Here is a 26,483-nt window from a genome sequence, read left to right on the forward strand (position 1 = left end):
AGTATAGTTAGGGGGAGGGCGTTATTTGGTACAGTGCATTGAGTATTATTATTATTTTTTATATATATCGACAGTTGGTTAGGAAAACAATACACAAGGCATCGTTTAAGCCACCTAGATCCATTCACAAGGGAGTTGTAGTATAAAACGCTAAATTTCAAACAATATGCAAATTGTTATGTCTATTGTAAATAAAATAAATTGACTTTTAAATTCATGTATTTGCAAATATGTTCATATAAATGGCTGATGATAAAATTTATGGGAAACTAATACAAAAATAAACTCGCGGAACTTAAATGAAATAAAATAGCATATAAAGTGAAATGAAATGAAGTGGAAGTGAAGATTGGTGATTAGCATAAAAAATTAGCAAAATTTTCTATCAATGAAATGTGAATTAGTGAGTTTTAAATCTTGTGTCTTGATTATCTATTAAGAAGAATTGTTGAAATTTTTGTAAATTAAAGATTAATTTTTTTACATTATTGAGTTATTCATTATTTTGATTTACACCTAGAAATTAGAAAATTTGATTAGATTTTTTGTTTATATAATTATTTATTACAAATGAATGTAAAACACCTTATATTTTGTAAATTCAGGTTTTTAATTCTAAAGTATGTTGGTTGAAATGTAATGATTTTAACCTAAAAAGAGAAAAAAATAATATTAAAAACAGTTGTATATAAAATAAATATTCTTAAGCTCACCGTTGTATAATTAATTTTTCATGTATTATTTATGCTTTTAAACCAATTTCTCCAGGATTGAAAATTTTAACATTTCTATCATTGACTTTGTACAAAACTTCCTTCGATGAATAATTGCATTCGTAGCTGTTGTCAGCCTCGTCTTGTATTTTTTTAATCAACAATTTACCATCTACTTCACGGAATACACCACTTTTAAGTTTAACAACTCGAATGTGTAAAGAACCCAATTTGGCTACATTGTTATCGTCTATATTGTAAATGTCACAATTGCTCATCTTTGTAATGATGGTTAAATTTTCAAATTCCTGCGATAGAGCCACCAGATTATGACAGAATTTCTGTATGTCCTCCTTGGTGGCACCCAAATTGTACAAAATTGCCAAATTATCAATAATAACAGTGGTGTTAATACGGGATGTAAAGCTGTTGCCTGATATTTGTTGCTTAATATCGGCCAACAGTAAATCGGTGAAACGACATTCATTTGTCAACCATTTGCTATTAAGGAAATCCTCGGCCATGTCATTGAGCGAGTCTATAACCCTAAGTGTTTTACCCAAGAATATATTGCAGTTATAGCCCAAACGCATGCCAGCATTAAAATAGTGTTGATAGTTGTGTTGCAAACATACGAGTAAGGTGCCAGCATTGGAAATACGCAAACGTTGGCCAAGAATGGAGCTAATTAAGAAGCTTCCATCAATATTGGATTCCTCACTGATATGTATGAATGAAGGAAGTTTTTGCTCATTCAAACCACAAGCAAATAAAACCGAAGCAGCCATTTTATTCTGAAATTTAAGAAAATAAATATTTAAATATTATTGTAATAAACTATGTAAGTAAGTAAATAAGTTCTCCAGGACACAATTTTCAATTTGCAACAAATATTAGTTTGTTCAGTTTTAATCAATAAAATAATCAATTATTAAAATAAACAACTTTTAAAAGAAAGAATTCTATAATATTATGGAATACTTTTAAAAAAATAAAAAAATATCTGTGTCTATACATAATTTATCTCACGATTCAATGAACTTTTGAATACACATTTCACTGTTTTATGCCAAGAAACATTTACAACGATTTAATTAAAAGAAAAAAGAAAGCAAAACCTAAAATTTGCAATTCGATTTTTTTGTACTGCCAACCGAGAAAACATGCAACCAACTATGTATGTACTTCTAACAATTTCGTTGTCACCAGATGAAAACCGCTTAGTGCAATAGCACTGGAGGTCATAAAACAATCATGAGGATTCGTTATGTTTGTAAAAGTTGGTGGGTGACATTGTGAGTGGTAGGTACTTTACTCAGCCTCTCAAATAACAAACTGTGTAAACAATTTGTGACTATTCTGTGTGTAATTTGTATATAGTAAAGTATTTTTTCATGACAGATTCCAGTCATTATTGTGGCAGTTATGTACTTGTGTTAAAACCACAAGTAATTTTACTAAGAGTTCATAAATAAAAGAAAAACCCTTTTTGCTCTACAAATGTTTAATTTTTATTTGTTTTCTCCTTTATGTAGCTGGTTTGGAATTTAATTAATTTAAAATTTGCCGAAAAAAAACTGCATCAAAGTTCGGATGGTTTAAAGTAAACTTTCGGTGATTTCATATACATATGAAAAAATATACATATCAAATTTTTGTAAGGAACTACATACAGAAATTAATAAAAAAGAAACCTGGCCCATGAGGGGATCGAACCCGCGACCTTCGCGTTATTAGCACGACGCTCTAACCAACTGAGCTAATGGGCCCATATTTGTCCGTCGTCAAAGTACAAACTAGTAATAGGTATTTATTTTCAAAGCATTTGAAAATGATAAATTTATAACAAGGTAACACAATTATTAAAAAGTTTTAAATAAATTGCTAAACCGGATAGTTCATATTTTCATATATATTTTCATTACACCTGAAGAGTATACAATGTATGGAAATGTAAATTACAACATCATTCGAGAATTGTCATTTTATAAGAATCAAGATAATTTACATTCTTTGTTTAAAGTTCCTGAGGAGAATAAATTTGTTCGTGGTAAAAAGTTTAAATTGAATTACTATTTATCATCAGACTGATGTTCGGAATAACGTATTTAATTTAAATTTTGAATAAATCTTTTATTTTTCGAATTTTCTTATAATTTCAACCAAATTATATGAGAACTGCGATATAACTATTTAAAAAAATACATATTTTTTGGTAAACCGTATAACTTTTAAACTATGGATTCAAAAAATTAGGTAGTATGTATTTATCGGGTATCCTTTTAAATATCAAACTGCATTATTGCAAAATATTTCAATAGCCTAGTTCCTTCCAACTGATAGACGGACATTGCTAGATCATTTTGAAGTGTAAAAAGAACCCATAATTAATATTTCGAGTGTTGTTACAGTTATTTCGGATTTTAATGGTCTTTGCCGGAGTTATGTTGACTTAGGTCGTTCCGGAGGTTCAGGTTTTAAAGTCATGTAAAATTAATAAAAAAAAGGTTATGTGGCCCATGAGGGGATCGAACCCGCGACCTTCGCGTTATTAGCACGACGCTCTAACCAACTGAGCTAATGGGCCGATGTTTGCTCTTTGTCAAAATACACACTTCCATTAATGTGCTGTTATCTTATTGTTACATTGTTATATTGTTTTCTCTTAACAGACAAGTATGAATGTATAGTCGGTCATGTCCGACCAATATGTTTATATGGATTATTTGTTTAACAATAAAGCATTTAATTTGTTAACCGAAATATTTTTACAATTAGTAAACAAAAAAGATAGAAGACAAAGATTTGCAAGGTTTAAAGTGTAAATATGCGCCTATCCTTATAAATTCTTATAAAGACTTTAAAGTTATTTATGTAAATTTTTATCGTGTTGTTAGTCAAGTCATTTTCTGAAAATCGATTCAGAAAGTGATTCTGATTGGTATACTTTAAGGTGCATGCCAGACTAATATTTTTAGGTGTTACAAACATTACTTACAAAAAAACGCATAATATCCTTCCCCACTATAGGATATACAAATCAATATAAGACACTGGTTGGAATACAAATAAATAACACAGGCCAATAATAAAACGCTTTTTAAATAATTTTCACTAATCATATCATTATTTGTTGTGCTGATCCCGAAAATTAAAATAAAAAAGTCGTATTACACACCAATTCTTTACATTTTGATATTTTTAAAACAAAAATTGTACAAATTTAAAAAAAAATGTTAATTTCGAACATTGAAAAATCTACATTTTTCTTTCAACTTTGTTTACGGAATTGATTTTTTTTTTAATTCGAGGATCCAAAATTTTAAAATACATTCATAAAAATTTTATTAAAACTACATATTAAATAAAACAAAAAACAATATTGGCCCATGGGGGGATCGAACCCGCGACCTTCGCGTTATTAGCACGACGCTCTAACCAACTGAGCTAATGGGCCAGATGCCGAACGGAGCTTAAAATAAATACATAATATAATTAAATGATTGATAGATACATTATAGCCTTCACCTTAAAAAAAATGATGTAGTAAATACATGTATATTATGTACGTACACATAAAATTTCTACAGTATAAATTAATTTCAGATATTTTCGTTATCTAAATCTTCAATAATTTTGTCAGACGTGCTTTCAAGAAGTATCCTTTTTTAAATGAAAAGAATCGATTCATAAATAACGAAAATCTTAGCAATCTCTGATTATTTCAGAAGTGTATTCATTGACAGAAAGGAAGAACAACATATAGCTTTATGTAGTAGATGTAAAATAAAGTTATTTTAAACGAAATTCTCTTATATTTTTTGTGAATTAAGTCATTTTAAACAATTTATAATTTTCTAAACAGGTTTAAATTTAAACAACTTTTGATTAGAGAAATAAAAGCACTTTTAAAATCCTAAACACTGTATTAAACATATGTATTGTATCTAAAATATAGATTTGCAAATAACTTAAATAAATAAAATTGAAATCTTAAAAACAACATGATTTTAACACATTCTAGTTTTCAAATATTTTCAATTGACTTGCTGTATGCAAAAAGTAAACAGTTAAAACAACAATAATTATTTAATTAGTACAATAAATAAATATATTAAAAAACTACTCGAGAAATACTTGTCATGATATGATAATAATATTCATAAATTATGTCAATAAAGTGCTCCAGTAAATAATATTTTTAAAATAATTATTTTTAATATTTTCATATTTATTATTCCAATATTATGTTTTTTTAATCCTAAAACAACTAACTGTTATCAATTTTTTCAAAGAATCAATTTAATTTAATTAAAATTCAAACTCTTCAAATCTGTAGTTCGTGCATACATTAATTAAATTAATATCTACTATTTATTTTATTTACACGCATTCTGTTGTCATCAAAACTATTTAAAATTAAAAAAAAAAAAAAAAAAAAAAAAAAAACTATACAAATTGCCACATAAAACTAAAACCCAATTCACTTGTTTCATTGCAACTATAATTAAATGATAACTTTATAATTATGTTTTGTAATTTCATTTACCAGCAAATGGAGATGGTGAGAAAGTGGAGCCAACAATTGTTTATGATAATTTCATTGGTTTTTGAATATGTACGCGATTTTATTATTTTATAAATTAACAATTGAAAATGTTGTGATGAAAACCACAATGATGTAGATGTTAGCTGTTAAAGTGGTAACATTACAACAATTATAATGTTTATTTAAAATGTTATTTTATAAATTTGAAATAATTTTTATTTCGATTCTTTTCATTTCATAATTAAAAAGTTCAAGTGTGTTCTCGTCATTGAATTTCATTTATACGTTAATAATTTAAGTTTTTTGAGAATATGTTGTGATTATCTACAAGATCTCGATGTACCAAAATGAAAATGATTTCTACTTCATGTTATTTTTGGCTGTTTTCTAAATCTAAATTGACTTCTTAATAATTGGCCTAGTTTGTTTTAATATCTTATTAAAGGTCAAAAGGATAAGCTGATTACACAGTCAATAATGGATTGGACAAAAATTACTTAATCAACTTATTAAATGCTTCTAACCAGATACCAATCTAATACATGTGATGTAAAATAAACCCTTTATTTTTATATTATTCATTATAAAAAATTATAATTTGGTGAAATATCTCGCAAAAATTTAATAAATGCTAATAAAAGCAGGAACGTGTAACATACTTAGGTACAAAATATTCGATAAATATATTCGAATGAAATATTAAAAAATACGAATCCAAAGCGTAAACAAAAAAAAACACATAAAAATTTACTATGTATTTGAAATTTTAATTGTTTTTATAGATAATTTGAACAAACGTGTACTACAAATTGTTTAAATGACTCACAATTAATATGAGATTATTGAATAAAGAATATGAAAAATGCAAACAAAAAATATCTCTTAAATAAAAGTAAAATTTAACAATTAAATAAAACTTACATGCTCATAAAAGTAAATAAAAAAGATTATATTTATTAAATCGTATGTAGATAATTTTCAATTCGCACTTTAAATAAAAAAACTAAAAAAACGGCAGGTCTTTCTATAAACAAGCTTTTTTTAACTAAAACTAACGATCAATCCGATGAGCATACATATATATTCTTTTAAGAAATCTCCTAAATAAATCGAGAGAGAATTTGATAAGAAAGAATCTATTCGATACGGTTTTATTTAATGTTTTTCTTTGTTCTCTGGAAAAGTTCAGAGTAAAAACTTTGTTATTATACACCAAGCGGTATGAAAGCAAAATAAATGACATGTTGTCGATGATTAGACAAAAATCAAATAGATAAAGTAAACGAGCGTAAGAATCTGCTCATACTACACTTAAGCAAATTTATTTAACAGCACACAAATTTGTCTTCTAGTCATTATGTTAGAAGATCCAAAACAGTTTATAAAACATTCAATATGTGAATCGTTCAACAAACGAATCTATAGACAGGTAAATAATATTGTTTAACTAACCTACGGATTATTCCAATAATCTATGAAATAGCAACCTACAGTTTTTTCTAATATGGAAGAGAAGGTGGGGTAAAAAAATTTTTGATATGACAAATTAATGCCCTGCCTTCTATTAAATTTCATTGAATGTATGTAAACGCCGACTATTTTTTGCTAGTCTCGTTCGTCTGCCACTAGCTAGCGTTAAACGGTTAGAGCGTTTTTGAGCATTCATAAGTTTCAAAATACGAGTTGCTAGAGCTAACATTAGTTTGTGGTGGCAGGTCGTATGATTCAATTCGTTTCAGTTTTTATACTCGTTTGTAGGGAAAATAAGTAATAAACTGGAAAATAAAATATATTAATTTCATTAAAATACCATAAAATAAATGTATGTATGTTTTATAAATCATAGATTAAAAATTAAATAAAATAAATAATATTAATACGTAAAACTAATTAGTTACAAATTGTAACAAAAGAAATCAACGTAGATATTCCAAATAAACCAGACCAGACCAGCCAGCTGAAATTTACAATTGCACAAACATTTCCAAGGTAAAGTTCAAAAGAGAAAATTATTTACTTTATTTTTTAAACAAATGTGAATACAAAAAAGTAATTAACGCAAAAAACATAATGAAATTATCAAAAAACAATATAAAACGAACTAATGGATTAGGATTTTTTAATAAACTTTTTTTTACAAAATTATCATTTGGTATCAACTGAGATTAGAGGACATTTTGAGATAGTAAATGTTGTTGACATTCAAAAAAAATTAACATTTATCTAGAGTGTCTAGTGTCAAATGTTAGCAGCAAAAATTACGAAGAAATTGCGAAAAGGTTATTTGAGAAACATTTTCAAATGTTTGTTTTTGTTTACAGAAGTATCTGCGTCTATCGGTTTGTTTATTTGAGAAATTATTATAATCGTAATGATGTTAAATTTCATTACATTTTAAAAATGTGTGTGTTTACATCTGTTTTTATTTTAACTTTTGGATACAATTCAAACAAAATAACTCAGTCTCCAAAATCTTTAATTATATAAATTTAATTGAAATACAAAAAAAAATTGTATTCTTGTTGTCATATTATATTTTTTAATTTCCGGGTAAATAAATACCCCTTTATTCACAAACAAAATTTGTATTTTATAAAAGGTTTATAAAACAAAATGTTCATACAAAATCTATTTTATAAACCATTTATAAAATAAAAATTTAGTTTGTGAATAAGGTGGATAATGTTTATATAATTTTGTAAAATTTATTAAGTTTTCATTAATTTATATTGGTCTAGGGTTATGAAAGTTTTGTTCCGTGAATGGTTCCGTTTAGAAACTTAGGTATATATGTATATCATGTATACAAATTTAGTTTCTAACACTTTTTTAGATTATTTCAATTAAAAAAAAACAATTTTATAAGTACAAGTTCTTGTCAGCTCATTTTTCCATGGCAGCAGAGTATGATAATCAGCTAACATTTAGCTACAAATTATCTTTATAATTGTGATAAAAAAATACTTAAAATTGGACTTTATCAATATTTTCTTTACTAAATTGAAAAGTGTTTGATTAATCTTAGAAATTTTATGTTATTATTAGAAAATAAAACAACTTGAATTTGGAGAAACATTATAAAACAAAGACCAGAAAACAAACATTTATATTCGTAACAATCAAAGATAAGAGATTGATTTTTTTAACTTGTTTGTTTTAAAAATGTTTTAAAAAAATTAAATTATATTTAAAAACCTAATTTGTTTTTAACCTGGTAACAAAACAAAATAATAAATTTGTATTACTCCCTAATCTGGCCCCATATAGTCATGTTTATAATTAAAAAAAACATGATATTTTTTGTATCATTTGTATGCAGTCTGTATAAATATTGATTGACTTTTACTTATAAGAATTATATTATTTTCCGTAAACATAATCACAAATTTATTTTAATAAACATGTTTTTATGTGATGTTTGTAATAAAATCAAAACTAAACTTCGTTTTCCATGTTAATAATAAACGAGCATGATAAGAGTTTCAACAAGAATCCTTCAATTAATATAAAAAATAACAAAAATAAGGGGCAATTAATTGAAATCAAACATACAGGTGAAAAAATATATCATTGATATACTACATATATACATATGTTTTTATGTATTAAGCATTAAACAACTTAATTTGTGTTTTGAATTTTTTATTATTTTTTTTTTTTTTTAATTCCGCAAAGTCAGATGATTCTGTATTTTTTCTAAAATGTTTAAATGAATATATATTTATTTTTTATGATGTTTTTAAACATCTTTTTATTTGAATATAGATAACCCACGTGCTAATTTTCTTTATATACAAAATGGAAAATCTGAAAAACATGCTGCAAAATTGTCATTATTTTTCATCATAAACTGACACTACATCCATGCCTTTCACATCCCCTTTCCACCACTCTGTACCCTCGTTTCTTGCTGATCTATAAAAATTGTCTAAATAAATTTTAAAATTTATTTGTTTATCAGAATTTTATACACAAATTCAGTTAAAAATCTCTCTATATTTTCTCTCCAGGCAACGAAATTCTAAATTTTGTGTAAAACAATAGAAAACGTTTGTGGTCAATGTCAAATTATAGAAAAATATATTGCTAAAATTTTGTATAAATAACAACAAGATGTAAAAATATACCAATAATATTTTTATATACACACACGCTTCTCAAAATGCGGAACATTTTTATAAAAAACAAGCCCCTTATTTCGTCAACAAAATAAATACAACCAACCAGAAGTGTTATGTATTAAAAAAATAATAAAACATGAGAAGAATTGGGTAATAGCGTGTGTTGATAAATAATTTATATTGTACCTATATAAAGTATATTTATTTAATACATACATATTATGTATAAACTTATTTTGTCTATTGAAATTGATAAAAAATAAATTTTCCATAACATAATCTCATAGGTTAATAATATTTTTCTAGTGGTAATTTTTATGGATTTTTTAATCGAAAATTTATGAGAATCTCTTAAGCTACGTTCACACCTATCAAATATTTGACAAAAATGACGTGACCCCTAAAAAATCTACATTTTGATTTCCTTGAAATATATATTTATTTGCACACACATAATACATCTTTGACGACATCAGTTTAGAACGTCTTGATTATTTGTTTCAACAATATTTGCAATTACAAAAATCATGCAGAATCAAAAATAAATTTACAAAAATTTGTAGTTACGTCTCTTTCATTAAATGTTTGATAGATCTGAACGTAGCTTTATTATATTATTTTATTTTAGAACAGAAAAAAAAAACTTTCTCTAGAGCAACAATCAGAAATAATGAAAAATTATTTTATTAATACAAAAATATTTTTGTATCATAACGTTTTATAAATTTAAACAGTATTTCCTAATTATTATAAACCCATTGATTGCATCAGGTACAAGATGCATCGACTGAAGTCTACCCCAAGTAATTTTATTTAAATTCAAATTGATTTAATAAAAATATAGGAAAATTTCTTTTTTTACTTTTCTACTAAGCTGGGTTAAAAATGTATATATATAAAATATATTTACGTATGCCCTATAATGAAGAATCTATTTGCATAATACATTTGATATTAAAACCCAATGTATATTTTTGTTTGGATTGTTAAGAGCATAGTTGTTTTTCAAATCTTATGCGCTACAAAACCAGTTTTAGAAGATGCATTTTTAATGACTTTCTAAAGCATCGCACCTTTTGAAATTCTAAATTACAGTTACAAAAGCTCATTTTATAGAAGACCAATCAAATATTTGAGAAAAACGAAAAAGGTATAATTAAGGTCATTAACCTTTTATACGATCTGGGTCAAATGTAAATAAAAAAACATATTTGGAACTACTTATAGTACAAATACAACTTTAAGATTTTGATATTTTATAAAATTAGTTTAAAATAAGTTTATTTTATAAATGGCTTTCTTTGCAAGCTTTGAGTATAGTTTTCCAACTCACTATAGGTATGTGTATTACGGTTGTATTGTAGTATGTTGTAATTTTTTTTATAATTGATTTGTTATTGTTTCAAAAAATTTTATTTGAAAAATTCTTATGACATACAACGCTATAACGATACGATATCGATTGTTAATTGAACAAATATATCTTGTTTTTAAGTCCAAGACAATTCAAACAAATTAGAGTTTTTTATTTTGGTTTTTTTAATTTTCAAGCCACACGCACATACATTAGACCGAATCACTTTGTATGGAAAGCCAAAATGTGTTCTTGTTAACTCCTCTCAAAATTAACCTTGCTTTGTTTTATGATGATTCCCAAGATATTTAAAATCTAGCGATGAATGTTCATGAGCTGAACCAAATTAAAAAAAGTAATTTTAGAATTATTTTTTTAATTTTTTTTTTGTTTTGAAACAAAATATTTTAAGCCGGGTCCAATGATGTATAAATATTAAATAACCGTCTGCTCATAATTTTCATATTCCAAAATATTTAAAATTGTTAGGTTTTTCACTAATAAAAATAAAAGGTGTCTACACACAAACATCTTAAATTAAGGCATATTTGACTTACAGAGAGATGTTTAAAAATTCAGTAACATTTGAATGTGATGTATAAATCACATTTTGTGCAAAGAATTTTTACGAAGGATTGTCCGTAATGATCACGTCCTGTCGGGTTAAGTCTCAGGAAAATGACTTAAAACCACAATTTAGAATTTTTATCCTGAAATATTCTGCTAAAATCAGGAGGATGTTTAGAAAAAACAAATACCAACAATTCTTAAATTTTGTCATGTATGTAGTCACCCATATAACAAAAGATATTAACATATATTTTCTTCGCTTTAAAAATCACGCAAAATTATAAAAATTAATCTACATTTTATGTAAACAATAGAAAAATTAAAACAACTCACATAAAATCCTTATTAGTTATTGTTTTACACACAAATAATACAATAATTTATCACTTTTTAATAAAAAAAACATACAATTTGCAAATTGCTCGTAGTTTCTGCAAGACAACCAAACAGCTGATTCACACTTAGCGGCAGTTTTGACATTTGTAAAACAGTGCTGGAAAGTGTACTTAATTTAATTTATACACTTCTTTTCAGCAAACAAATCTCAGCTCTTATGTAAATGAGAATATGAAAAATAGAATCAAAAATTGAAATTAAATTAATTACAAAATCTGTTTTAAAATTAAAAAATTATATTTATTTTATTTACGTTTAAAAGAATATTTACTTATGTTTCATTAAAATTATATTATTTTTTATTTAAAGTAAAATTTTGTCAATTTTAAAACCTCTATGTAAACTATAGTATTATTTACAATTTATCCCTTACTTCCTTTCTAAACAAACTGACATTTCTTTTTCATATTTATTTGCTTTGTTACTCTTTCCTCTTGTCTTCTAAACAAACAACACATTTGGCATTTCCCAGAAGACCGTGAAAATTTCTTTTTTTGTGTATCATAATTTTTTTTTACAAATTAAATACGACGGATACATAGAATATTGAATTTGTAGTGACAAACTCTTTATTTCCGGTGGTTAAAACCACCTTTAAAAAAAATTACTTTAGTTTACGTTCTACGCGTATCAAAAATGCAATAAATTTATTTTTTAAGAAACGAACGAAGAAAGTTCCTGTAATTTTAATTTAATTTATAAGGTTCAACATTCCATTAAAGCTAAAACGAACACGTTCCAAAATGTTGCACAAATATTTCAAGTAAAAAAAGTATCCGTCCATTTCGTTTCACTTTCTTTTTGAATAGAAAAGAATAAAGGAATGTAAGTATATCATTAGAAAGTGATTGTTCAATACAATTCAAGTAGGTTCAGTCAAGGCCAAGGGTCTTCCATAATTACATGCGCCACACTCATCATTGTAATGATGATGGAGGTGACGTGTTTTTATGAAAACTGATAAATTTAATGTACATTGTACATAATATGTGACGTCATTTAAAAGATAAATACGTTGTATGTACTAACAAATTGTATACATACATTTGTACGTTGATATTAATTTATTGATACTAATGTACATACTATTAATGTCTGATAATTTTTGCTTGCTGCTTGTTGTTTTTATTAATTTTATTTTTATATTTTCATTGCAGTTTTCTTCGTACAGTACAACAAAAAGCCAACCGTCAAGACATTTCAAGACATCTTTCTCCATAAAATAATAATAATAATGTCTGCCGTACCCGTAGAAAAGTCAAAACGTTTGGGACGTTGGTATTTCGGTGGTTTGGCCAGCGCTGGCGCTGCCTGTTGTACCCATCCCCTTGACTTGATCAAGGTCACCCTACAAACTCAACAGGGAAAATTGTCCGTAGTACAATTAACAGCTAAAGTGGTGAGAGAGCAGGGTGTATTTGCTCTCTATAATGGCTTATCTGCCTCCGTTTTGCGTCAAATGACCTATTCCATGACACGTTTTGGAATTTATGAAGTGGGTAAACCCTACATTAACACCGACACCTTCCTCGGTAAAATCACTTTGGCCGGTTTGGCGGGTACATTCGGTGGTATTGTGGGTACTCCTGCTGATATGGTAAACGTACGTATGCAAAACGATGTGAAATTGCCTCCAGAGCAAAGAAGAAAGTAAGCTAATAAAGAACGTTTTACATACAGCTAGTTATTATATAATTAAATTCCCCTTTTTCCTCCTATAGCTACAAGAATGCTTTAGATGGCCTTATCAAGGTTTATCGCCAAGAAGGTTTCAAACGTTTATTCTCAGGTGCTACTACTGCCACTGGTAGAGGTGTATTAATGACAATTGGTCAAGTTGCTTTCTATGATCAGGTAAGAATTAATTTACTTTAGCCAAAATATTTACTTATAATAAACTCCCATTAATTCTAGATTAAAACCATGCTTTTGGAGACTCCTCACTTTGATGATAATTTGATTACACATTTCACCGCATCGTTGGCTGCCGGTGCTATTGCCACAACTTTAACACAACCTTTGGATGTGTTAAAGACTCGTATGATGAATGCCAAACCGGGCGAGTTTAAGGGTCTCTGGGATATTGTTAAATTCACAGCTCGCTTGGGTCCATTAGGCTTCTTCAAGGGCTACATTCCAGCCTTTGTACGTTTAGGTCCACATACGATCATAACTTTCGTATTCCTCGAACAATTGCGTTTGAATTTTGGAGCTCTGCCACCCAGCAAACAATAAGTAGACAAAAGTCACTACAATGGATTTAGACTCAAACTAAAACAAACATATTTTCTAAATGCAGCAGGACAACAAATACATTTTTATAGATTTTCTTTTAAATAACGAACAAATTTTTGCATAAAAATGCTACTACTCTACTAATAGTTGTAATATTTTTTAGAGCAAATTTACAAAAGATAGAAAACAAAACTCAATCAAGCACACAAATTTTTGGAACAAACATATTTAATTGCTATAAATAATTTGCATTTTTTTTTTGATAAAGTAATTTTGTAATTAGTTTTTTTATATGCAAATTTACAAACTTACACGTTTTCTTCTTTTTAAGTAATTTTTAAACAGAAAGTTTAATTGAGTAATATTGTAATAATTGTAATAACTGTAACTATATTTAACATTCCTGCTAATCAGAGTACTAATATGTTGTATGTGTTTTAGATTTATAAGATTTATGAAAAAGTTTCAATGACAACTTTTATTTTGTATATATTTTAGAATTACAATTATATTTGAGCGCACATCATTTGATTCTTTTATTTTTTGTTAAAGCTTAAGAAAAATACCTTTATATTGCTACTTGTTGTCTATTTAGAAAAGTTTTATATGTTCATGTTTTTATATAAATGTTTACTTACAAAACTAAATGTATGTATGTGAAAATCTTAATTTTCATTTAAAATATAGACTGCTTTTTTGAAACATAAAAAAGCAAAAAAAAATAAATAAATTAAAAGTTTGTTTTCATTGTAGAATATTGAGGTTCGGTTATAACGTTTAATAAATAAATAAGAATATAAAAAATAGACAATTACCCCTATTCTGCACTTCGATTACGTTTACGTATTCATTTGCCAATGATCGAAAAAAGGTATTCCAACAAAAAACTGAATCGTAAGAAAAATAAGAAGCAATTCCATTTCGTTACAATACTTCACAATTGTGTGTATTCTGCATTTCGATTGTAATTACGGTTTTGTAAGTTTATGTGGAGGAGAGTCGAATCGAAATGCAGAATACTAATGTTGCCAAACAGAGAAAATGTCGATTCAAATTTAAATGCAGAATAGGGCCAAGCTGGTCCTTGTAAAATTCTAAAATGATCTACATAAGTCCGAATGTTTAAGGCGCGATAGGGATCTGACAGTATCGGTCAGTAAATGCCCTTATTGTAAATTTAGCACTCAGCCTTATTCCGTAAGGTGGGGCCGATTTTAACCTGTAAATGACCATACACAGCATTGGAGAAACGTAATTTAATAATCAAAAATTTCCCTTCATATAAGATCCCGTTCGGAAAATGACTAGCGTTCATCAGGTTTGAAATTACTAACAAAGTATAATATTGTAGCTTGTACCGAAAAAAAATCTTTACAGATTGTATCTTTTTACGTCGGAAAACATTAAAATGTTATTAAATAATTTATAGGTAAATAATATTTCATTATTTGTTTCTGTGTAAGAAAAACATAAATATTTCGATACTATTCTGTTATTTTTTATCCAAATTTCATGAATACTTTGTTCTAAAAATTTCAATTAAAAAATAATTTAAATTTTATTCTACATGAAAAGCGAAAAACGGCAAAATCGTTGGTATTTCGGTGGCATATCCAGTGCTACAGCAGTGGGTGTTACACATCCTCTGGACTTGATAAAAGTCCATTTGCAAACACAACAACTGCCTAAAAAGACTTTAATTCAAACAATAAGTCATATTTATGCTGCAGGAGGTATAAAAGAATATCTTTGGTACAAAACAATAACTTTAATAACATTAACTATCTACTCTAAAAGGTCTAAGGGGATTCTATCGCGGCATGTCAGCATCACTAGTACGACAACTAACCTATACTACAACACGTTTTGGTATCTACGAATCGGGTAAACAATATATTGATGTGCGTAATATAGGCCAAACTTTGGCTTTAGCTATTACAGCCGGTGTTTGTGGGGGTGTAGTGGGTGTACCGACCGATATGGTAAATGTTCGTATGCAAAATGATTCGAAACAGCCAAAGGAAAAACAAAGAGGGTAATTTAAATTGGATTATATAAGAAATAGACATTAAGCATATATTTTCCAAGCCATTAAAGAAATATACATACATATTTAGTTGATGTGCTTTGTTTAATTTTTGCAAAATTTTATTGATTTTTTTCTTATGTCTGAAGTTATAAGCATGTGTTTGATGGATTGTATCGTGTGACAAAAGAAGAAGGCGTTCAAGCCCTTTTTAGAGGTGGTTCGGCGGCTGTGTCACGAGGTGTAATGATGACAATTGGACAAAATGTTGTCTATGATTATGTAGGAATTTTAATTTTATATTTTTCTATTAAATTAATAAACTTTTGTTTCTAGTTGAAACGTTTTCTTTTGAGTACAGCATATTTTAACGATAACTCTCCTACACATTTTCTTACCTCTCTCATTTCGGGAGGAGTTGCAACTCTATTTACACAACCTCTGGATGTAATGAAAACCCGTCTTATGAATGCCAATCCCGGTCAATATTCCGGATTGCTGGCTGTAGCAAAAGATATAGCAAACGTTGGACCAATGGGATTTTTTAAAGGTTTCATTCCGGCTTTTGCTCGTATAGGTCCCCATACAATATTAACATTTCTTATGATGGAACAATTGCGTTTACATTTTGGCTATTTTCCTCCAAATGCTTCGGCGTAGCTGCAATTTAAATTTTAAATAAAATGTTTAGTTTGTATTAGGTGTTATTTCTTATTTGAGAGCCTATAAGAAAAAAAATTTGATCTGAAACTATTTTATAATATATTTCTTAATTTATAATATAATTGTTCCACCAAAAATGTTTTAAATCTTTTAAAACTCGTTTTTCAAATTCCTTCTTCCTTTTTTAATCAAAACAAATATATGAAACAAAATCTTTTATTTGTGTAATTTTTATTATTAAATATATTGAATTTTTGTCCAGTTTTTCTTTTATGTATGTATGTATGTATGTATGTATGTATGTATGTATGTATGTATGTATGTATGTATGTATGTATGTATGAATTAATATTATTTAAGTTTTTTGTGCTTATAATTAGCAGACACAAAATTTAAACTTAAAGTACGTGGGAACAAATAAATGTTTATTATTTTAATAAAAGTTATTTTATTAAGGAGGGGCAGAGAATTGCAAACTAATAACGAATAATAATATTGGTATTAATTAATGAACAATGAACTGCATGTGTGTATTTGTTTTGTTTTATTAAAAACTAAGAAAAAATTAAACAAAATAAAAATATAATAATGAAAATAATTAAATTTTAAAAGTATATTAAATAATGTTTTGTTTGTCGAATTAAACTTGTCACTATAATACGAATTATAATCGAACAGCGCAAATATAAACTCTAAAGGACCGATATTTTTGTAATAACACTAATACCAGTGCCAGTATTTCATTTAATTCGCTACATCAGTGTTCGACTGTATATAAAATAAATTAAAATTGAATTATTTAAAAAAATTGTGTAATGTAATATTAATATTTGAGTTTATTGTACATTTAAATAATTTAAATTGTGTATGTGTGCGATGATTAAACAAAAATTGGTTAAGTAAAAAATAAACAATCAAATTTTTAACTACTTAATTGAATATAAATAAAAAGAAATACACTGTCGCAAATTAATTGTAATATGTAATATAATAAAAATATAGAGATGTAGATTATATTGTTAATTATGACAAAAAATATAAGAAAGAAACCCTTATACCTATAGAACTTTTGCAGTTGGAGTTAAAAATATTAATAAATTAAATAATGAAGTTAAAAGAAAAACAGTCATAATTAATTTGAACTTATCCATATAAAGGTTCCAGACCAAATTTTAACATTTGAAATTTTGTGTTTTTAATTTTCTAGAAGCGGGTGGGCTTAAAGGACTGTTTTTTATTTTAATGAAAAATGGAAATAACAATTTAAATAATTTAGCTTCCGAACGAATTGAGGAAATCAAACGTTTTTTTTTTTTGTTTCATTTATAATTATTTTAGCTTAAATCTAATTCGAAAAATGTCATTAACAATTAAATATATTTTCTATATAAACATAAAATTATTATTATTTTTAATTATATTATGTATTATTTTATTGTATTAAATTATACTTCATTTTTGTTTGCTAAAAACTACATGTTTTCTTTTATATTTTTTATTTTGTCTCTTTTCCTTAGCGAAACTATTTTTTAATTAAATTTTGTTTTCTTTTTATTTTGCTTTGTTGTTCTTGTTATTTTTCTATATAAATTTGTTTTGTTTTAGGCGTAGGCATCTTATAAGAGAACCATCATTCATTTATCATTAAGTTATTTATTCAATTCTACTAAAAAGTCCTAGAATTGTAGTTCCTGTTAGGTCCTTTAACAAGAAGACTGTATGTATGAAAGTCAGTCAGTGGCATGTATGGATTCGGAATTGAATTCAAATTGTTTAATTTTTCTGATAATGAGAATCAAATTTATATCTATGCATGTTAGTAAATGTGTTGAGCGCATCTGTAAATATCTCAAAATTCTTTTTTGAACACACAATTTACAAAATCAATGTTAAAAGATGGAACTGAATCAAGAGATTATTGTGTGTCAATTAGTGCTCATGGAATTTATATTGAAGTTTTTCTATATTATGTCATAAAATGTAAGTCTCCTATTTCATCCAGTATTTTAAATAGTTTACTAACGGAACCACATTATTGACGAGGTTGTAGAGGCTAAACTCTCATTAAATTGTTCTTAAATTCTTATTTCATATTAATAGAGATTTATCTTAAAAGCAAAAATCTATGGTGTGTGGTGTTTGAGAACAATATAATAATGAATGCGTTGTGATTGAAGTAGGCTTTTCTTGTTTGATTTTCAAGTTCTTAGAACTTCTTAGTGAGCGTGTTTTGGGTGTGTGTGTTAGAATGTGTATGTAGGATAAAGATAGTTGGAGAGTGTGAGGATGTGTCAGGCAGGGTGTTTATTGTTTTGTTTTCTTTCCTAGTGTACAAAATCTGTTAACAATAATCATCTAATTCTAAAAAGCCAACCAAGGATGGTGTAAAAGTGATTCCTTGGAGCGATCGCCGTAATCATAGCACAGTTCTTCGCCGGCCTCAATATCATCTTTGGCTATTAAAACTAAATGAGGTTTTTGTTTAACCACCACAACTTTGGTCATCAAGTTGCCATTGCGTGAATGATTAACTAAGCGTCCCAGTTTCCCGGTGTCCTCGGTGGCATCTATGCAATACTGCTGATTCTTATGTTTAAAATAGTACATGTAACAGCCGGCATTTTCATCTAAAGCATAACGTTTCTCGCGTTCGGCAGCCTCTGTGGTGGAGATCAAATCGCCAACATACTCGATGACAAATTCGCCACGTTGAAAGCGTCGTTCGGCTATTATTCCACGTCCTTTGCCCTCGAAGTGTGCGATTTTTAAGCCTTCTGACCGTTCCTCCAGAATGGCCTGTTCCAGATTGCGCATCATTTCTTCTTTAACTGCTGTCTTTGTCTTGCGTACACTTCTGCGCACAGGGAAGAAATCGTTGATTTCACGATTTCCATTGGTAGCAGCCAAAGGTTGGGGAGCTTGATGTTTGAGAGGTGCATGCTGGGGCCTCTGAACTGTGTATTTTGTTTTGCTTTGTTGGCTTTTTTGTTTCCCTCCTCGATTGTTGGTAGCATTTTGTTGGTTTGTTGGATGTTTAGCTGAATTTAAAATTGACTTTGACATGCCGTTCAGTATGTGAGGGTTCGATTTGTTGTCCGGCGCAGAAATGTTTGTAGCCATATTTTCACATTCCTGATCATGGTCATCGATATCATCCTCGTCATCATTGACCAAAACTACGACAGGATCTTCGTCATCATCATGCTCATGAACGCAGTGCTTATCTTCCTGATTAGATTGTGTCTGCTGTTGCGGAAGCTGGTGTTCTTTTGTAGCCTGAGAAGGACTTGGATTCAGTCTTCTTCTTGTTTTACAAGCTGTAGCGGTAGTTATGATACCACCCCCCGTCGTAGCTGCGGCAACAGTTGATGTCGTCAAATGTCTCTGAGACTTGCGAGGAGAAAGAGCGGAGGCCATTTTTCTTGTGGAAGGAGAACCGGCCGGAGAAACCACACGGGGAGGAGCTTTAATGGGTGAACAACAAACAATACGATGTGGAGTGGCTGGCTTACGTCTACGATTTCCTTGTGCCATACCCGGTGCTGGGGAAGCTTGTACTGAGTCATCCAATGAGGCAGCAGTAGTACTTGTAAACGCAACACCACTATCACAGGAACTATTGTCATTTTCAGGCAACATCATTAATGCATAATCATGGCCATTTAACATTTCTATAGGTTTCTTTTCGTAGCCAAACGAATCTCTCTTCGAGGGGGAAGTGTTTAGGGAAACAATTTGATTGAAACGTCCGTGCAAAACCGAGGCATTTAACGAAGTGGGGGAAGAAAATTTCGGCTCAACTTCAAGAGTTTTATTTATTTTTATAGAAGATGCTTGATTTGGGGACTTGTCGACATTTAGTGTTAGAACTGGCTCCTGTAAGAATATATTTTCGGTGGCACTTGTATTTGAACTACTGTGTGAAGACGAATGACTGTCAGCCCTTTGTGAAGAACGATGATTGATAAAATCAAAACCATTTGACATCAATAACGTCTCCTGGACTTGTTCAACTGGTGTCTCGTCGGATATATCGGTGCGCTCACTGTCGTTGGTGTCTTCGCTGAGGTCAAATATGAATTCTTGTGGAACAATAACATTGTCGAGGCTGCGACGATTTATAATTGGTTGATGTTGTTGATGATTTTGGTTTTGCAGTTGCTCTAGATACATTTGTTCTTGCAGATCACCGTTATCATTTTGATGATCATGTCCGTTTGTTTGTTGATGTTGTAGTTGCTGTGTGATGATTGCATTGTAATTAACCATTTGTGGTGGTGTTACAGAGGCAGACAATGTGGGTTGTATAATCTTTTGAGGTTCTGGTGAATATTTGTTTGATTTATTATGTTGCTTGGCAGCTGCATTAGCTTTAAAAAAGTTCTCGATGGTGCGTGTTTGAGAACGAGTTGCCAATGGAACACCTACATTTTGAGATAAACGAAAATCTGTTAGAAAAGTGCTTGAAAACTACACAAAGTTTTTGAGAATTTAAAGATATATACTCTTACTATCCCTTAAGTTATATGAGCAGCTACCTATACAGTAGAAATATTTTTAGACTTTTAAGCATGAAATTGAGGTTATGTTTTCAAGCATAGTTAAGAATATTTCAAAATTCTTTTGGGTTTGGCGATTATATCGGTTTTAAATACTGAATATTTTATATTAATTGTTCAATTAAGTAAATATCAACACACAAATGGAGTCAGGGTGTGTTTGAATAAATATTGAATTAGATAAATAATAAAATATAAATAAGTACATACCAATAGTCTTGCCATTTATAGCGCCACGTTCTCCCTTCATTTTATTAGGACTTGGTGATTTCATTTTTGGTTTTACTGCGCCATCATCTTCGCTAGCACCACTTTGAAAACCATCATTACTGGAGGAATTCTCTTCAACTTTACAGTCTTTTCTCTTGGGACTTGCAAAATATTGATCTTCAAGTAGTTGGGCGTTTGTCAAAGCAACTGCTGATCCATTCTCTAACACAGCATTGACCGTAGCTTTGGGAGCCACTGTAGCGCGCGTTCGTCGACGCACCATTTTTGTGACTTGAAAGTGGACAAATTAAAGATAAACAAATAGACACTCACATACACACTTAATAAGGCAGTCAAAATCAGTCAACTGGTCAGCAAAACAACACGCGTTTTGATTAAATCCAGATAAATATACAAAATTTGATCATTTAATTCATTAAATGGGAGATATGGTGCCGCTTGTTGAATTTTCACACTTCATGTATTATTCGTTCGGTTCTGCCGTTTTTTTCTTTTGTTTTTAATAATGGCCGACACTTGCGTAGGACTTATGATGAGCCACTATATAATTGTTTGTGATTTTGTTTGGCCTTTCAACTTAATGATTTTTAAGACACAATGCGTTTGGTCACGTCTCTCAGCCACCGGGATTCCACCTCTATCTAGAATTATAAAAAATCAAATTACGATTGTATTCACTTTTTTATTTTTTTGCAATAATAATTTGTCTCCTAATTTTTTTATTCGTTTTATAGAAAATAGCATTATTTTTTATTTAGCCTGACCTGCCTCGCATCAAACCGCACCAATCGTAACATACCCGTGTCAAAAAAAACTGTAGTAGTAGCTGCAGAAGAGGAATATATGAACGAAGAAAAAATCTTCTGTTTTGAAGGTAATTTTTTCTGTCGATGTAAACTCCGGCTAAAACGGTTGTGGCAACTTTAAATTTATAAAATATTTGTAAAAAACGTTAAGGCAATTCAATTGGTATATAAATTTCAATTATTTTGTTGAGTTTTATTGTAAAATTTCCGCGCCGTTTTTATAACTACATTTTTTCTTTGAAGTAAATTTTCTGATTTTATTTTACTTGTGCTTCTTTTCGTTGTTTGTTGTTGTTCTTTTGATATAACAGCCAGAAAGAGACGAGCATATAAATAAAAGCGTTCTATTTTTATGAGAAGTGGAATGAGATGACTAGTAAGGTTGTTGACATATTCAACAATGGTTGACTCTGAAACCTATACGAAAGCTGAATGCTATATTTAATATAATTTTGTTTACATGTTAGTGATGACAATTCAACGATAACTAGTTATGGTTGTTAGTGATGACATACATCAATGTTTTTTGTAAAAAAATATTTTTCATAATTCCCATATTCTTTTTTCGTCTAAAGTTTGAATAAATAGGACGAACGAGACTTGTCGTCATTCGGAGTCATATGTGGAGTGTGTGGGTGTGATGTGTGTGTGAGAGAGGGGACGAGTAGAAGAAGAACACCGGAACGAGGAGAGAGGAGAAGGAAAAAAGAGAGAGAGAAAAAAAGAGAAAAAAAAGAGAGAGAGATTCGGTGGGGCGGACTGCCCCTCCTCTCCCTGAGGTACGACGAGTGTGCCTGCTCACAAACCAACCCCCCGCTCCCCTCACGCAGGATTTTTTCTGCTCCCCTCCTCTCTCTCTCTAGCCTAGGTTTTAGGGGGAAAAATTGTGGTGAATATAAAATATTCACCACGAATATCCAGCACGGTGGTTTTTTTTTGGGGGGTGGGGAAAAATCGTGGTGAATAAAAATTCGTGGATAAAATAATGTGAATATAAAATGTGGTGAATATAAAATATTCACCACGAATTTCCGTTGTCACAATATTCGAATTGAATGAACATAAAAAAGTGGTGAATATGAAAATGTGGTTTGAGGTGAATATACATATAAAATTTTGGTGAAATAAATAAAAATGTGGTGAAAATAAAAAATTCACCACGAATTTCCGTTATGTAAATTTTTGTGGTGAATATAAAAATGAGGTGAATATAAAAATGTGGTGAATATAAAAATTCACCACGAAATCCTTTTGTGTGAATTCGAGGTGAATATAAAAATGTGGTGAATATAAAATATTCACCACGAATTTCCGTTGTCAATATTCAAATATGAATGTGGTAAATAAAATTCGTGGTGAATAAAATAAGGTGAATATAAAAAATGTGGTGAATATGAAATATTCGAATTTCAATATTCAAATGTGAATGAATATAAAAAAGTAAGTGGTGAATATGAAATTGTGGTTTGGGGTGAATATACGTACATCAATAAAATTATGGTGAATAAAAAATGTGGTGAAAATAAAAAAAATCACAACGAATTTCCGTTATGTAAATTTTTGTGGTGAATTCGAGGTGAATATAAAAATGAGGTGAATATAAAAATGTGGTGAATATAAAAATTCACCACGAATTCCCGTTGTGTCAATATACGTGGTGAATTCAAGGTGAATATAAAAATGTGGTGAATATAAAAAGTGGTGAATAAAAAATTTACCACGAACTCCCGTTATGCTAATTTTTTCAAAGTCATTGACTTTGCGTGTCCTAAAAGTATGCTTTGGGTTTCCGCACTTACGTACCCTACTAAAAAAATACAACACTGGCAATCAACCAACCCTGCATTATTTAAAAACAGCTGTAAGAAACCAAAGAGAAAATTAAATAAAAAAAATAATTGAAGAAAAAAAAACCTTAGTAATTAAATTTATTTTATTAAGTTTGTAGAGCCCGGATTAGGCGAGATTAGGCGAGGCGGGGGGGTTTGCTTATACATACGGAATAATTTAAAGACTGGTAATATTTTTGATGAACAATATGATGTTAATGTTGAATCACTTTTCGTGGAGATAATTTTAGAGGACAATTCAGTAGCTTTGTTAGGTGTTATATATCTTCCTAATGGTCAATTCCTTTGTTGTGAAAGGGTCCTTGAAAATTTCTCTTCTAGGTATAATAATATAATTTTGATGGGCGATTTTAATATAAACCTTTTTATTAATGGTGCTATTGTTCGCGAAATTTGCGAGCGACTGTCGTTATATATAGTTCACAATTCTTTACCCACACATTATTCTCCTCAACAATTATCTACATCACTTATAGATTTTTATCTAGTCTCTGACATAGAATTAGTTAGTAGTAAACATCAATTTCAAATACCTGCTCTAAATTCCTATCATGCGGCAATATTTATAACATATAATATTTCTCAGTTTAAAAATCCGGATATATACCTTTGTAGGGATTATTCAAATCTTAGCTACGACCAATGTTTACTTCAATTAGAATCTATGAATTTTTCTGGCGTCTATGATAGTTTGAATGTTGACGAGAGTGTAGAATGTTTTAATTCCAATTTAAATCGTTTGTTTGAGGATAATGTACCAAATCGTAGAGTAGTTAAAAGCGTTGTACATAATTGGATGAATGAAGAGTGTATTTGTAGTGCTAAGCGTATTAGAGATCTGACATATCGTGCCTACAGGGAAAATAGGTCTGATAGGAATTTTGAAGCTTATCGCAGAGCTAGAAACAGATTAAAAACCATCATAAGAGGTGTTCGCAGGAAGTACTGTTTAAGATTTTTTTCTACATGTGATCAGAAACAGTTATGGTGCAAGATTAAATCTATAGGAATTGTGAAATCACCAGGAAATGAACGGTTTCCTATTTCACTGAACGAGTTTAATGAATTTTCCCGTATGGCTGGAACTGCTGATGGTGGTCTTGACCATTTACCTTCCTCTGAAGGATTTACTTTTGCAAATGTTACGGAAACTGATGTTTTAAATGCAGTTTTAAGTATCAAATCTCAAGCGGTAGGTGCTGATCAAATTCATATTAAATTTCTTAAATTCATAATACTGCCTATTTTAAAACATTTAACATTTATTATTAACAGGGTGTTGACAACATCGGTAGTTCCTAAAATTTGGAAGGTTGGTAGGATTGTACCGATTCCTAAAGTTAAGATTCCTAGGAATTGTTCGGACTATCGTCCTATCAGTATTTTGTCAGTCTGTTCAAAAGTTTTGGAACTAATTATTAGGGAACAAATGTTACATCATCTAAATAGTTGTAGTTTGATTCATCCACATCAATCAGGTTTTAGGAAAGGATTTAGTACTACTGGCACACTTCTGGAAATCACGGAAACTATTAGGGAAAACTTCGACAAGGATTTGGTTAGTATTTTAATTTTTTTGGATTATTGTAAGGCATTCGACTCGATTAATCATTCATTGTTGATCCATAAGCTCTCACATACATTTGGTTATAGTTCAAGTGCCTGTAAACTCATTTACTCTTTCTTACATGGTCGCAGTCAATTTGTTCAAATAGAACGTGAAGTTTCTAGTAGGATTCCAATTTACCGAGGTGTGCCACAAGGGTCAATGTTAGGGCCATTATTATTTTTGTTATATATAAATGACATTTATCATGAATTAAATTTCTTGAAATGTTATACCTATGCTGATGACATACAGCTTTTATCAACGTTTGACTTATTATCTCTACAAAATTCTGAGGCGCATATTAATTCTGAACTTGATCTTTTAGTTGATTGGTCAAAACGTAACTTCTTACAACTAAATGCCATGAAATGCAAGGTAATGGTATTTTCTAAACAATCTATTTCTTTAAACATTATTCTGAATAACGAAGTATTAGAAATTGTTCCTCATTATAAAACACTTGGTATTATTTTGGATGATAAGCTAACATTTAGTTTTCATATAAATTCATCAGTAATTTCACGAATATCTTGGACATTGAGAAAGTTATATAATATTGGTTTTTACTTGCCCTCTTCAATAAAACGTCGTGTTGCTTTATCATTGTGTTTACCGTTATTAATTTATGGTATTGAAGTTTACTCATGTACCTCAAACTCCAACATTGACAGATTAAAAAGATCCTTTAATAGTGTAGTACGTTATATTTATGGACTTCGGATTAGTGATCATGTTTCTCAATATTACGTTGATTTACTTGGTTGTAGTTTCTTTCGATATGTTCAGTTGAGAAAAATGATT

The 26,483-nt window shown here is 29.2% G+C and overlaps 3 protein-coding genes and 3 non-coding genes across 10 annotated transcripts; 1 reads left to right on the forward strand and 5 right to left on the reverse strand.

Annotated features, from left to right (window-relative positions):
- Positions 1–498: 498 nt before the first annotated feature.
- LOC111690639 lies at positions 499–11,804 on the reverse strand. 4 transcript variants are annotated; one of them, XM_023453169.2, is made up of 3 exons: positions 11,641–11,795; positions 714–1,507; positions 499–650 (listed from the first exon to the last, which is right to left on the reverse strand). In XM_023453169.2, exon 2 carries the CDS (start codon positions 1,499–1,501, stop codon positions 743–745), a length of 759 nt encoding a protein of 252 aa, XP_023308937.2. In that variant the 5' UTR covers positions 1,502–1,507; positions 11,641–11,795; the 3' UTR covers positions 499–650; positions 714–742. The 4 variants fall into 4 exon arrangements, with proteins under 4 accessions (XP_023308937.2, XP_046805218.1, XP_023308938.2 ...); XM_046949262.1 differs by having other exon boundaries at positions 11,716–11,734; XM_023453170.2 differs by lacking the exon at positions 11,641–11,795 and adding an exon at positions 6,184–6,302.
- Trnai-aau lies at positions 2,409–2,482 on the reverse strand. Its single transcript has one exon. It is a non-coding gene; the product is annotated as a tRNA-Ile (tRNA).
- On the reverse strand, positions 3,227–3,300 carry Trnai-aau. The gene has a single exon. It is a non-coding gene; the product is annotated as a tRNA-Ile (tRNA).
- On the reverse strand, positions 4,097–4,170 carry Trnai-aau. Its single transcript has one exon. It is a non-coding gene; the product is annotated as a tRNA-Ile (tRNA).
- LOC111690612 (brain mitochondrial carrier protein 1-like) lies at positions 7,091–16,846 on the forward strand. The gene is made up of 8 exons (XM_046949773.1): positions 7,091–7,251; positions 12,861–13,353; positions 13,425–13,557; positions 13,618–13,936; positions 15,498–15,671; positions 15,736–15,973; positions 16,114–16,246; positions 16,301–16,846. The coding sequence occupies exons 2-8, from the start codon at positions 12,938–12,940 to the stop codon at positions 16,622–16,624; spliced, it is 1,737 nt and encodes a 578-aa protein (XP_046805729.1). The 5' UTR covers positions 7,091–7,251; positions 12,861–12,937; the 3' UTR covers positions 16,625–16,846.
- Positions 16,847–18,105: 1,259 nt separating this feature from the next.
- LOC111690642 (histone-lysine N-methyltransferase PR-Set7) lies at positions 18,106–22,498 on the reverse strand. Of its 2 annotated transcripts, none has more exons than XM_023453174.2 (3): positions 22,217–22,498; positions 21,397–22,058; positions 18,106–21,051 (listed from the first exon to the last, which is right to left on the reverse strand). In XM_023453174.2, exons 2-3 carry the CDS (start codon positions 21,677–21,679, stop codon positions 18,989–18,991), a joined length of 2,346 nt encoding a protein of 781 aa, XP_023308942.2. In that variant the 5' UTR covers positions 21,680–22,058; positions 22,217–22,498; the 3' UTR covers positions 18,106–18,988. The 2 variants fall into 2 exon arrangements, with proteins under 2 accessions (XP_023308942.2, XP_023308943.2); XM_023453175.2 differs by having other exon boundaries at positions 22,182–22,498.
- Positions 22,499–26,483: the final 3,985 nt, after the last annotated feature.

The sequence above is a fragment of the Lucilia cuprina genome, chromosome 4 (assembly GCF_022045245.1).
Source record: "Lucilia cuprina isolate Lc7/37 chromosome 4, ASM2204524v1, whole genome shotgun sequence".
In the NCBI taxonomy this organism is placed as follows: Eukaryota; Metazoa; Arthropoda; class Insecta; order Diptera; family Calliphoridae; genus Lucilia; species Lucilia cuprina.